Source organism: Piliocolobus tephrosceles, chromosome 14 (assembly GCF_002776525.5).
Source record: "Piliocolobus tephrosceles isolate RC106 chromosome 14, ASM277652v3, whole genome shotgun sequence".
Taxonomy (NCBI): Eukaryota; Metazoa; Chordata; class Mammalia; order Primates; family Cercopithecidae; genus Piliocolobus; species Piliocolobus tephrosceles.
Window position 1 is genome coordinate 86,391,913 of NC_045447.1, and position 13,823 is coordinate 86,405,735.

Below are 13,823 nucleotides of genomic sequence, written 5' to 3' on the forward strand. Positions count from 1 at the left end.
TGCCATACTGCTCAGTAACAGCTTCCCCTTGCAAACTAATCCACGTTGTGGGAAGCCTACCTAGGATCACACCTGAGGCTCTAGTTTTACAGATCAGGCACACTGAAGATGAGGTTTTTAAAAAGGACTCGCCCATTTATACTGCAAATTCATGTGGTCATAGCTTAACAAAACTTCAGGCGTGGGGGTGTAAAGATTTGTCTGCTTATGTAAAGGAAACATAGTATATTAAAGTGCATAATATCTGTACATTTCAAAGGACTTCATGGCCTTGCATTCAGGTTTGAATGCAAGAACCCTCTGAAGTGCCTTACACACTGATTCCCTTTCTTCCCAGTCAATAGACAACCCTGTTCTCATCCGTTTTAATGTTTCTTGTGAAAAACAAAACTAAACTACTGATCCACTGGGTGCAGTGCTTCATGCCTGTAATTCCAGCACTTTGGGAGGTCCAGCCAGGCAGATCACCTGAGGTCAGGAGTTCGAGACCAGCCTGATCAACATGGAGAAACTCATCCTACTAAAAATACAGAAAGTAGCCAGGTGTGGTGGCAGGTGCCTGTGATCCCAACTACTTGGGAGGCTGAGGCAGGAGAATCGCTTGAACCCAGGAGGCAGAGGTTGCAGTGAGCCAGTATTACACTATTGCACTCCAGCCTGGGCAACAAGAACGAAAACAGAAAACAAAGAACTGCCTATCTCTTGCTACTACTCAGACCTTCAGAGTAGATGGAGTCTGAGGGCTCATCTTAACTTCTCTTTACCATTCTGACTTCATTTTTAGCTTTAAAAATTAAGTTCCCCTTCTAAATCTTCAACTTCTAGATTTTCAACTCAATTATGACTTTTCATACTCAGAGAAATACTACCCTATGTCACTCAGTATAGGAACTTTGACCAGTATAGGAGGTACACATGTACCTCCCCAACTTGAAGCAGAAGTAGCAGCATGCGAAGAACTGACAGATAAAAACTAGGGTATTTCCATCCCAAACTTCATCACAGAGAAGCAACAGTTGCACTCTGGTATTCATTTACCCCAGTCAAAGTTAACATGTACCTGTCACCCCTTGTTCTTTATGATCTGGCATAAACTGCAAAGACTGCGTCCATGGGTGCATCCCTGTTATTAGAGCCAAACGTAAAACAGAAATGAAACAAGTGTTTTTGTAAACAAACTAATACCTACTTTCTTCAGAATGATCATAAAACGTCATCTTTTACAACATGGAGAAGGGGGATAGGCCCCAATTGTTCAAATTTCATTTCATTTTCCTCAAATTTTAAAACGGTTTTAATCCCAATGGTGCCTATTCAGAAATAAAGTACCATACCTGAAAATGCTTCTAATATCTCATATCATTTGAACAAGTTCAGGGATGGCAAAGAAAAAAAAATTTACAGTATAGCCATGCAAAGTAACATTTTCTAATTTCCCCCTAGGACTCCAACTATGGCTTAAAAACCCAATGAACAAGTGAAGTTTCCCTCTGTACATGGCTTTTATTATTTACATAATACAATATAGCATCAATGCTGAATAGCATGATTATGTGCAATACATAAATATGAACTATCTGTACACATCTGCAGGTCTAACTCAGAACTAAGGTACATAAAATTGAAAGCAAAACTGAATGCTTTAAGAATAAAAGTAAAAACTAGGACTGAACACTGCAATAAATCAGAAGTAGTGCCTCGTGTACATACTTAACTATTTACAGATGAAAACAGGCATTACCACAACACTAACTATACTCATTTATATATAAAAAACACAAGTTTCATACATCACAAAAAACCTTCCATTATAACACAGAAGTGATATTACCAGACAAGCATCAGTGAAGTATACTGCCTTTTCTAGTTGTTATTGTACAATGCTGTAGATAATGCAGCCCATGCAATACACCCAAGAACACTAGAGTCCTACACCCAAGTACAATATGATAAAGCAGCCCTCTGCAAGTGGTGCTGGATACCACTAAGAAGTCTACTGCAGCCATGTTGGTTATGATTTTCCATGCAGAAGGGTACAGTTACATTAAGAACTGAAGTCTTTTAAAAAGCTTTAAACATTCTTTCTTGAACCAAAACATTCGACAAAAGATGCACATGAAAAATTAACTATTCAGATACCTTTGCAACTTAAAATTCAGATGCATGTTATTCAATAGAGCTGCTGTATGTGAAAACCAAACGTAGAGCTTAAATTTCTTCTTGTAAACAAATTAATTCTAGTGCAGTTCTGTGCTACACATTTTTAGCAATGAGTAATGCAGACATCTTCTGGTGCAGGCCAGCACAATAAGCTTCAAAGATTATCTCAAGACCCTATTGTTGGCTTGATGGTTTTACTTATAACCAGTTTCGATGTTTACCTTTCACAGAATGTCTTATTTGACAGCTTTAGATGACCAATTTAACCAGGCTTATATATGGCGCCAAACTGGTTTCACGGGAAGGAAGGTCTGATCCTCTTTATGAGCTTTTCTTCCTGCTTCCAAAGAACATGTTGTAAAATTAAAGAGGGTGGAGTTTAACTATGGTAGAAGTAGACTGCCAGTCCTTTTCTGGTGTACCATTTTAAAAAAATACAGGCACATAACACTAGCCAAAGATTATACCTTGATTACATTCCCAAAAGGCAGATATGCTGCAAACATGCAGATTTCATTTATTTTGTTTGGCAAATGGGAACTATATTTTGTTCCTATTATCTGTGTGTTTCACTTTGCTGTGCAGATTTTCATCCAATTTTTTTCAGGGGAGGGCATATACATTTGTAGGGCTGTATCTATCCAATTCTGCCTGTAACAAACACCCAAACATCCTAAAATATCAATTATAAGACAGACAAGTGTAAAGTAAAACTCTGGAGAACATCAAAGAAAAATGGCCATGCATCTGCTCTTTAATGTTTTCCTACGATATATTAAAATAAAAACAAAGTTTCAGTCTCTTCACAAGAAGTAATTTATATTCTCTGAATTTTTTCAGCCACAACAACTGGATTCTCTTTTCTGATTTTTGCTGCAGCTTCTGCTTTGTAGTCATATGGACAGTTGTGCTTGTCAGAGTAACGGTGAAGTCCACAAAACAAATTTCCACACCGGCAGTCAAACCCTGTACAAACGAAGAAGTCGAGTCACTTGAGAACTTGAGCCAATTAAAAGAAAAAAAAAAAGTCAGATTTTCATTGCTTTGTAACATAAAAGACAGTGAACTCCTTTCTTCCACTTCCTAGTGATAAGACTCAGTCAACTCCTGAAAAGAGTCTATCATGTTAACCTGGAAAAGGAACTTCTAACTTCCTTTGACACGGAGAGAAATTCAAATAACTATGTTCAGTCTTTCCTTGCAAAGGCAATAGGGAAGTGTTTGGTAAGCCAAATCACGTGGAGAAAACAAAATGGGCTATCTGCCAGCTAATCTCTACCAGGTGTTCTCCCTCTATCGACTCCTGTAGATGCAAAACAGGATAAAATTCACACAGGCTCTGGAGTTAGGCTAACTTGGATTCAAAACACAGTCCTACCATATGTTAAGTTATGTTTCCTCAAGTGAAAACAACCATCAAGGTCTGAGATTTAAAGGAGACAAGAAAAAAAGCACCTAGAACATTCTCTGCATAGCTCAAAGTAGGTGGCGCTTACTGTTAGTTCAGTAACATTTTCCCTAGGTATACAAAAACTTAATCTAATAAAAGAAAGTAAGAGGGACTGAGTTAATAGTTTCATATGATTAGGAGGCAAATGGAAGCAAAATCCAACTTCTTTCCAACCCAATATCACCTCCCCCACCTTTCCTAGACTACGGCTAGTCAGGCGTGTGTGTGTGTGTGTGTGTGTGTGCGCGCGCGCATGTGTAAGACCAACCACTCTTAGGGAGTGACCAAAAGCTCCTCGCTAACTGCAGGAAGTAAAACATACATTGTCTTTTGTTTTGTAATACCTGTAAGACCAACTTTCTTTCTGCACATGAAACATCTGTTTTTCTTTGGTTTGGGCAATTCAGGAGCTTTTTCTTCACTCTGAGAAGTACTGGGCTGAGAAACTGATGGACTGGGTTGAGTGACAACTGAAAAGGACAAAAACACAAAATTTGTCAAGCATTCACTGGCTAACATTTAAGTCAAAAAAGGAAGTATGTAAGAAAACCAGGAAGATTCTTGATAAAAATGTTTAGAAGACTTCCTTGAAAATACAAACTTTAAGGCCGGGCGCGGTGGCTCACGCCTGTAATCCCAGCACTTTGGGAAGCCGAGGCAGGTGGATCACGAGGTCAGAAGATCGAGACCATCCTGGCTAACATGGTGAAACCTCATCTCTACTAAATATACAAAAAATTAGCTGGGCGAGGTGGCGGGAGCCTGTGGTCCCAGCTACTTGGGAGGCTGAGAATGGAGGGGACCCAGGAGGCAGAGCTTGCGGTGAGCTGAGATAGCGCCACTGCACTCCAGCCTGGGCAACAGAGCCAGACTCTGTCTCAAAAAAAAAAAAAAGAAAGAAAATACAAACTTTAAACAAAATTTTCCATTTTAACACCAGAACGTCTTTCAAATCTGAGAAATTCCTGCCAATCACCATGCTACTTGCTTCTCTAATTTTATACAATGATGGTTTCACTCAAGAAATTCCTTTAAAACACTTGTAACAGCCAAAATCCTAATTCTGTTTATAAAGAGCTAGGAGATGTTAATCATATGCTCAGTTTTTCCACGTTACAATTTCCTAAATGCAAACTTTTCAATCAGGGAAGTTCAAATTCATTACATCTCAGTAAATAAGAGCAGCCAATTTTGAGGCAGTTGGCTATAAATCATTTTGATTTTATGCTTACAGAAAAAGGAAAAAAAAAAAAAAAACTCCTGTAGATGTAAATAGCAAATTTTGACAAATAAAACCCAAACCATCCATCCCTAAATCAATATCAGATCCAAAAATTCCAACACAAAATCATTTTACCATTTTCACAGGTGCACTAAACGTTATAGGAAGACTTGAAAGATTTTTTTTAAAGCTTGCTTTTTAAAAAAAGATCGGCAAACATAGTCTAACAAACAGAACTCCAGAAGTTCTGATTTTAAACTATTAAGGATTTCACAGGCAGAACAAGAATCTTATTTAAAATGTGCATCCACTTTGGACAGAGATAGCTTCTACAAAGAGTCCCACCGTTCCTCCACCTAAAAGCGCTTTAAGTTTCAGGGTACACATGGCATCAGTAAAATTTCTCACAATGAACAAAAAATAGCAGATTACTATACTAAAGCCCACACTGCCACTAGTTCTTTAAACAAAATGTCAAAATTTACATCTACTTACATATAATTCAACTACACCCCAAATTCTATGAACTCAGGTTTTAATATTAATCCAAATGGTAACAATAGCAAATTTATATATGCAATACTTAAATTACTGCCCAAACAGGCCTGCACCAATGCTATTAGCATATAGATAAGCTCCTACAGCAAGCTGGTTTAACGGCAATTTTCTCGAAAACTCTGCCCAAATTTATAATTCAATTGCATTAGCAATGAATCTACCAGGAGAATTAGCCTAATATTAGACTAAACGAACAACATTCCACCTACTGCTACTGTGACAATGTTAAAAGTTTTTCCTGATGTCATGAGGATAAAGAATAATCTATGGGAATAGTTGTATGGGGTAGAGGGAAGGTGTCAGCCACTTCTTTGGCCACACCTGAAAAATGAACTGTGGCTCCCGAAACAAGGGAAGGGGAAAGAAGAAAATGATACAGAAAATGCAAATAGCAGTGAACCACAGAATGCCTACTAAGTAATAAATGCAGACTAGCTCTAACCCAAGACTATTCTTCCAAGGTCAGAGTAATTTTGTATTTAAAAAACAAAAACAAAAAAACCCAAACAAAGGTATCATGGGCACACTACTGTGGTCAGCTTTTTAGGGATGGAGCTCATTTCAGAATGCCAAATATAGATTCACCTGCCAAACTTCAGAATTTGGCCTTAACTTTGTAAGATTAACACAATAAACAAACTTGACTGCTGTTAGCAAAAGCCAGCCTCCAAAGCAGATTGTATAACCACTGACACAATTTTTTCACAACAGAAGTTTTATATTGCATTTAATCAGCACTCTGCCAAAAAAGAACAAATTGATCAAAAAAGCTATGTGCATTACATAAAGTACAGAAATCTTTTTGTTCTAGGGCCTAGTACAGGTAATTCAAGTCAGTCTTCTTGCACGATTAGGGCACTTCTGGTTGTGCTATATAAGCAAAGTTTCCAAAGTCACCACGTCTCGTGAAAACCAAAATGCCTTTCCACACTGACTTTTAAACTCCCACAAAATATATGACAGGAATATTGCACTTCAAATAAGTTTTAATGTTCAAATATGTTGTTTTACTTAAAAGTTTTCTACAACATGCTGACAATATCAAAACTAAACAGTTACTACTTGTAATTATAAAATTATTCTTTATGACCTTGAAATTTAACTTCATCAATTTTTTAACACATCCAATCTCCAGATTAGACTTTGCCCATTATGCACATGAGGACAGTGTAGGGGACAAGCAGAGAAGAAACTGACAATAAATATGACTATTTTACACTTCAAGATACTCTTCAAGATACTTTTTAAAAGATAGTAGTTCTTTGCTTGGCCTGTATTTTATAAGCTCTCCCTCCTCTTTGGTCCTTCAATGGGAAGGAAAGAATGCACTATCAGATTCAGAACTGAACGAGTATTAAATGACATACCTGGCTCTGACACCTCTGTTTTCGGGGTAGTTATTTTGTCCTCTCTTGAAATGCTCATTTCTGTCATTTGCTGAGTTACAGGCAAGGCAGCCACAGGCACATTTCTATTTGAGTTCAAGCAAACAATTTTTAAAGGTGTTAAGGGTACTTCTTGAGACAATGATTAAGTTGTCAGTTCAACTTTAAATTATATAATATTTCCAAAATGAGTAAATGGAGCTAGGTAACCTAAACTTTAAAAAAAAAATACTGGATGCCCAGCATAAATGGTTGAGAAAAAAGTTTGGTAAATGGCTCATCAACTCGAGGCTGCATTTTGTATGTTACTATATTCTACAACCCACTAGGGATTTTTAGCTGTGCCTGTAACTTGTTTAAGGGCAAAAGAGCAGCTCTGCCAAAACACTTTGTTTGGCCCAATAAAATAGTCTACAGTCTCACTTGACAATCCCTAAACCTCAATTACAAAGAAATAAAAAAGCACAGCATTTCCAACACAGTATCCTTGAGGGGGTTAAGGAGTAGGTTGTAATATACATCTTTACTCAATGACTTAAGAGTCATGTATTAAAAGACATGAAATCCTCAATTCAGCAACAATGCAAAGCCAAGGGCATCTGATACATTAACATCCTTATTATTGGACTAGTACAGACATCTTGGTTTCCTCTTTGTAATATCATAAAGACTCTGAAATGTTCAATCTTACCTTGATTTTTCAGATGTGCTGCCAGCAGCACCTTCACAGTTGTTTAAGCTAGTGTCTGCTCTCTGTACAGATGCAGAATCTGAGGTAGGACTGTTGGAACCACTAGCTGTCCCTATTTAAAAAAAGGATTTGTAAGGAACAAATGAACACTACAAAAAGTCACTTAGTATCATGACGTAGTAAGTAACAAATACTTGCATTTAATTAGGTTAGTGATATAAGCATTCACTGTGCTGTAATCCTAAACTTGAGTGTCCAAACAAAAAAATATTAAAAAGTCAATCCAATGAACACAAGTGTGAAACAAAACAACCTCAAAAAAGAAAACTGAAAAGCTAGAAGATGCTTGTAGACAGTCATTCATTCCTGATCAGTCATGTCAAGCACTTGGGCTGTTGCTTGAATTTCAAGCTCTTGTCAGGTGTTCTCTCCATGGGCTTTCAGCATTCTCAGCCCCAATTCTTGGTTCTATATTTTCTGTCCACCAGTTCTTCAAATGTGTTTTTCCTTGGAAATAACTTACCCATTGGGCTCATTCTGCCACTATTCTGCTGCCTCTGAAGATGTTCTTTGTAGCAAACTGAACACATTCCATTTGTCCTAGGATTTCCATAAAAGCCACATCCTGTGCTACACAGCATGGGCCCCGGGGTCTGGTTAGTCTCCTGAGCCATATTTTTCTGCTATAGACGAAACAAAATTTCAGAAATTAGCGTTATCATCAAAATATAGTCTAATATAATCATCAGTATACCGCTGGAATTTCTACACAAGTTTTAATAAAAGTCCAAATCCTGTTAATCATTAAAAAGGGTGGGCAGAGATAATTATCAATATTTTGATGCCTTTATAAAAGGCAAACTGTTTTAGCACCCTCCTCAAAAAAGAAACCCAAAAAGAAATTTTATCAATTATTAGGATATTTTCACCTATCACTATTCTTGGTTTCAATTTATGAAAAGGTCTGCTAGCTCTCAGGGTTATGTTTTAATCAATTTGGGAAATTGGTAACTTTAAGTTACTTTTGACTCTGCTGCACTACAGGCAGACCATTTCAAATGCTTTTACTTAATTGGCTAATCACAATTAATCACTGACTCTTGATATTTATAGGTGGTTCTTTAAACTGGATGAATAAAGCTTTCTTAAAACTAGCACCTGTACATATTATTGGGCTTCATCAGTAATTTGACAATTTTGCTGAGGCAGAGCATCCATACTTTTTAAATGCTGAAACATCTTTATATAAGGCTGAAAAGAGAACTCGTAGCTCTTCCTGCTACCTTGGCACCAACAAGAAAGCTCTTTAAAAATTTAGAGTCAGCTGGTTTACGAAACTCCTTTTATGTTCTCTGAGGTTTGAGAGTATGTTAAAGTCAGTACCTAGGAACCTGCAATGCACAAATTATGAACCGGATTTCTCAGCCAAAGGCACTATTATTTTTAACAAGTGCTTGTCTTCCTCATACCAGAAAATAACAATCGTTCCAAGCTCAAATTCAATATAGTAAAATAAGTCAATATATATACATAACCTTTAGTAATGGTTAATATTCAATGCTGGGTTACCAGAAAAAGCTTTACATAGCAAGCATTTGTTTGCAAGCAAGGGTTTGCTTTTCTAAAAGTCTTCTTAAACGCTGTGCTAAATTTATTAATAAGTTTTCCACTGGATGAGAAAATATATATTCAAGAAAAACTATTTTAAAATAAAGTTGTGGAGGGTTTTCATGTCATCTTACATATGTATAAGCTTATGTACAAAGAACGTATGAGAGAATTTGCCTAAAGGAAAATTTGTGTTCTATAACTTGTCAGTCATTTTTTTCCAACTACTACATACTAGAATACACTTTATAGTGAGTTATTAAAAAATGATGTTTTAACAAGTATTAACTACCAAAATTAGAAGATGGGAGAAGGGGACTAACCGATTTGGACCTGGCCAGAACCCTGGTAATTATTCCCCAAAACATTTTATCGTCCGTTTTGTAAGTAAAAGGGCACCATACAAATATTACGACTATCTATAGCTTGTACAGCGTGACCAAGATCCACAACTTACTTTGAATAATAGTATTAATTTAGTTGACACTGTCTCTTTAAATATTAACTGGAATTTAGCTGACTCATTTTGGAGCAGGGTCGTGTAAACATTTCAACATCACTTAGGAAGTTTATTAATAAACACTTTCAGCTGGGTTTTTAAATGCTGAGTATAATGGGAGCAAAAAAATGCTTTCAAATGATAAATATGTATATAGTTGCACGCCCACCATACACAAAACTGTTAATTTTTGCCCTATGCATGGAAGTTGGGTATTTCCTAAAACCAGTTTAAGTGCTAGCTCACATTTTCTACACTAAGGTCCAGTTTTATCTGACATTGGCTTTAAAAGCAAACTGGCTTAAGTTTAAGGCCAAGTGATCAACCTACATAAGTAATTTTAGTTAATCTGATTCTTAAAATCTTTGTTTTAGATAAATAAAATGGAGGCTACTCCATCTAAAAAAAGATTTCACACTTTGTGATAACAAAGTATTCCAACTTTCCTTCAGAGAACATGTCTACTTTCATTCCATTATAAATAACCTTCAACTGTGAGACACACAAGCAGCACCAGAACATGAGTCTTCTACATGGGTTCCCATCTTTTATATTTTTTCCCCTAGAAAGCCAGCTTTTAAATGCCATCACATGTGCACAGCTTGCTTTAATATTTCTCAGAAGCTTAGATCACATGGGAGGGCGCTTCAGCCTGTCACAAGGCTGCAATGTGACAAGCTGAGCTGGATGGAGGCTCTCACATAAAGCCTAGTCAACAGGGGCCTCTGAAATCAGCTTCTATTTATATCTCAAAGCCTGCCAACTCCTACACAACCCCAAGAACTAAGGATGCAGCGTTCATATATCTAACATAACAAAAAAAAGGGCTGCTAGTTTTTTCCTAATGTAGGAAAAACTACAGAACAATCTTAATCTAGAAGATGAAAGCATAATCACTCAAAGCTAAAATGGTCAAGGTTGTTTATAAAAAACTAAGCACAGTGGAGAGACAGCCTAAAAAAAAATCCTCATTTAGTGAGGATTTAGGGGATGAAGTGGGGGATGTGTGTTCCCATTAGGTATTGCATTTCCCTTCTTGTATTTTAGAAAAAAATACCATTACTATTTATTGACCTTAAAGTAATTAGAAACTTGAGCATGCACGTGTCAGCTCTGTCAGGTAGAGCTAGAATGCACATTTTATAAAGTTTATGGCTTCCTCTAACTTACAGCTTAAAAAAAATCTGAGTAACTGAACAATTCTCCAATTCCAATTCTGAACAAAGAGCTTTTACACCTTTGGAATATAGTTCTTCCAGGTGCACATGATGTGATGACATGGCATGAATTCCCACTCACCTGGGAATTGAGACCTGAGTTCAAGTCTCTAGTCTGCCACTAAGCCAGTGACCTTGGGCAAGTCCTTACTTTCCAGATTTCAGTTCCCTCTTTGCCAAATGGAGTAGGATTGACTTTTAAAGGCTCCTTTTCAGGGCCTGGGAGATAGAAAACACGAGAGAACTACAACAAATCCTTAATTTTTTTAGGGGGGCGTGGGGAAACATTTTAAGAAAAAACTTTGAAGATAAAATTGCAATATTTTCACCAATTGAGTTCTGAAAGCCTACTTTTTAAAAAAAATCCTAAAAATAAGGAGTAAAATACAGTCGTTTACAGTTAAGTCTGTATCTAAATCCCAGGTTTAAGAACGGGGATGTGAGACCTATGTGTTCCTTTATCTTAATAATCTCCTTAGATGATACCCTTAGGTGACATTCAATCAATAAAGATAACCCGACCCTTCCCCGAAAACACAGCTCCACGGAGCGCATGGAAAGCGAGCAAAAAATTTCACGTTCATCAGCCTAAATGCACCAAACAAAGGAGAAGGTGCTCCATTTCCTCCATGAAAACGGATCTCAGGGTAGACACCCAGCGACGTCGAGAAACCCAAAAGACGACGCCGGAGAACCCCCGGCCCCATGTTCCCATGGGTTTTGGAACAAGTTCGGGTCCCACTGATCCCCCACCCCCCTCCAAGCAAAGGCCTCACTCAGTAAAGCCCAGCAGGGCCCTCTCCGAAAAACCACTGAGTCATGCAGAACAGCAGCTCAGCAGGCCCGGCCGGCCTTTCGCCTGCAGGCCCCACGCCGATCCCCGACCCCGAAGGGCTCCTCTGAGGGGAGAGCTACGGGGGGGCTACAGCGGCCAGGGGGCGCGGCCGCCGCCTCGGCCTCTTTGTTTCTCTGGGTCGTGGCGCCCACGCCGGGCGCCGCCGCCAAGGGCGGCCGGGCGGGAGGCAAGCGGCCTAGATGCCGGCCCCGCAGAGGCGGCACGCCGGGCATTGTTTCCCGACCGTGCTGTGGAGCGAGCCAGGGACGCCAGGAGCCAAGCCTCGGGCCACGACGACAGAATGACGCCTCCGTCTTTGTGCTTCCTGGGCTGGCGGGCGGGCTCCCCTCCCCCGGACGCCGCCATCCGCGGCCTGCTCCGGCTTCGCCGTTGGTCCGCGGCGCCCCGGTCCCTTCACTCCCGCCCCCAGCCCGGCAACAAGCAGCCCGGCTCCCGCCCCCAACCCCGTATCACTCACCCTGCGGGGGCCCAAATGCGAAAGCCGGGTTCGCGCGCGAAGCCGGCACGATGAGGCCGGGCCGAGGCCTCCGGGAAGGCTGAGCCGGGCGCCCTGGTGCCGCCGCCGCGGGCCGGGAGCGGGTCGGAGCCGCAGGCGGAGGTGGCGCCGCCGCCGCCGCGGGGTCTTCCTTTGTTCCTGCAGCAGCGCCGAGCGTGGCCGGGACACGCCGGAGCTCGGGAAGTGGGAGGAGGGAAGCGGGAGGGGGTGGGCCGAGGAGGAGGCGGAGGGACGACCGGACGCCGCAGCGGCTAACGCTGCTCAAGGCGCTCGCCCGTTGTCGTCTCACGCCTCCACAGGCCGCAGGTTGGACGGACGAGGAGGGCGAGTGGAGCGCGCGCCGCAAGGCCTGGGGCCGTAAGGGCCCGCTGATGGCACTGTACGCCGCTCCTGCCACCGCCGGGGAAGCTGCGCGGCTCCCGGGAGCGAGCAAGCCCGCGTAGGAGATGCACACAGCTCCGCGTCCCGGCCGACTAACGAGCTCGCCGCCGGGCGCCGGGGCAGTGAGGGAAAAGAGGGGGAGGGGGCGGGACCCGTGCGTCAGCGAAAACCCCGACGGCGGCGGCGGCGGGGAGCGCGGTGACGTCCGGGTCCGAGGCCACGCCCCCGGCGCCCTGTCAGTAGGTCCGGGAGGCGGGGCCGAGCTGTGTTGCTGTGCCTTCTTGTGGAGCCCAGCCACTGGCCTGGCGGTCGGCCCCTAGGGTGGAGCTGGGAAGAGCGAGTCCTGTGGAGGATGTGTTTCTATTTTTAACCCAATTGTCCGCCCTCAGCTTCACTCCTTCGGATTTTCTCATTCAAACCCGTTTTTCGCCATCCTAGTTCTCACGCTTTGTCTCCAGCCGTGGGCAGACATTCCCTCCCCCGAGAATTGTAAGGATTCACCCGCAGAAAAGGAAAATAACTGCCTTATGGCTCCGAGGTCTTTTCTGTTTATGAAACCTCCTCACTCCCCACACCCATTTTCAGCTCCGAAGTCCAGCCCGAGCGTGGCCCTGACGCGGCTGGCGGCGTGCGTTGGCTTGCCCAAGGTCAGGAGGGGTTGTGCGGTGTGAGGAAACTCGCGGCCGCCCAGGGCTGCCAATGCCCCGGCGGCGCTGTTCTGAACAAACTGTTTTGGCCATCCTGTAAAATCCCTGGAAATTGACGATTCCAGCAAAGCGTCGTGAACTGGGAAAGCACCAAATGTTCTACTCAAATGCCGCGAAGGGACAAAACAAGCTAGATCTAAGGCCCAGATCAAGCGGGAGGAGTAGGCTTGCGGGAGGAAGTTCAAGGGGGGAGGTACTAGGCCGGCAGTTCAGGCACGAGGCACAGGTTCCCCATGGGTGAAAGGATGACTTACTCGAAACAGTGGGAACCTTTTCAGAGCACAAACAAAAAATAGTTTCAGCTGACCGCTCCAAGTGACTTTCAGTTCAACTCAAAATAACAAAATCACTAAGTTGGAAAGGACTTCTGAAATTTTCTAGTAAACTACGAATAGTCTGACGAATACATAGAAATGACGTTTAGGGCTTATATTGGCCACATATAGAATGGAGAAGAGATCCCTTCAGTGTTTCTCAAAGTTAATAAACAGAAAAAATTCACCTGGGGTGATTAAAGATTCCTACGCCTCTCCCCTGGATATGGTTTTGGCTGGTCTGGGGTGGAGGTGGAGGGGGGGGGGGTCCTACTGCGC

At 41.6% G+C, this 13,823-nt stretch overlaps 1 protein-coding gene across 4 annotated transcripts; it reads right to left on the reverse strand.

Moving 5' to 3' along the window:
• Nucleotides 1-1,483: 1,483 nt before the first annotated feature.
• On the reverse strand, nt 1,484-12,659 carry ZFAND5 (zinc finger AN1-type containing 5). Of its 4 annotated transcripts, none has more exons than XM_023213287.2 (7): nt 12,104-12,625; nt 10,873-11,009; nt 7,990-8,149; nt 7,467-7,578; nt 6,758-6,861; nt 3,955-4,080; nt 1,484-3,126 (listed from the first exon to the last, which is right to left on the reverse strand). In XM_023213287.2, the coding sequence occupies exons 3-7, from the start codon at nt 8,138-8,140 to the stop codon at nt 2,978-2,980; spliced, it is 642 nt and encodes a 213-aa protein (XP_023069055.1). In that variant the 5' UTR covers nt 8,141-8,149; nt 10,873-11,009; nt 12,104-12,625; the 3' UTR covers nt 1,484-2,977. The 4 variants fall into 4 exon arrangements, with proteins under 4 accessions (XP_023069055.1, XP_023069054.1, XP_023069058.1 ...); XM_023213290.2 differs by having other exon boundaries at nt 2,893-3,126; nt 7,990-8,146; XM_023213286.1 differs by lacking the exon at nt 10,873-11,009 and having other exon boundaries at nt 12,104-12,659.
• Nucleotides 12,660-13,823: the final 1,164 nt, after the last annotated feature.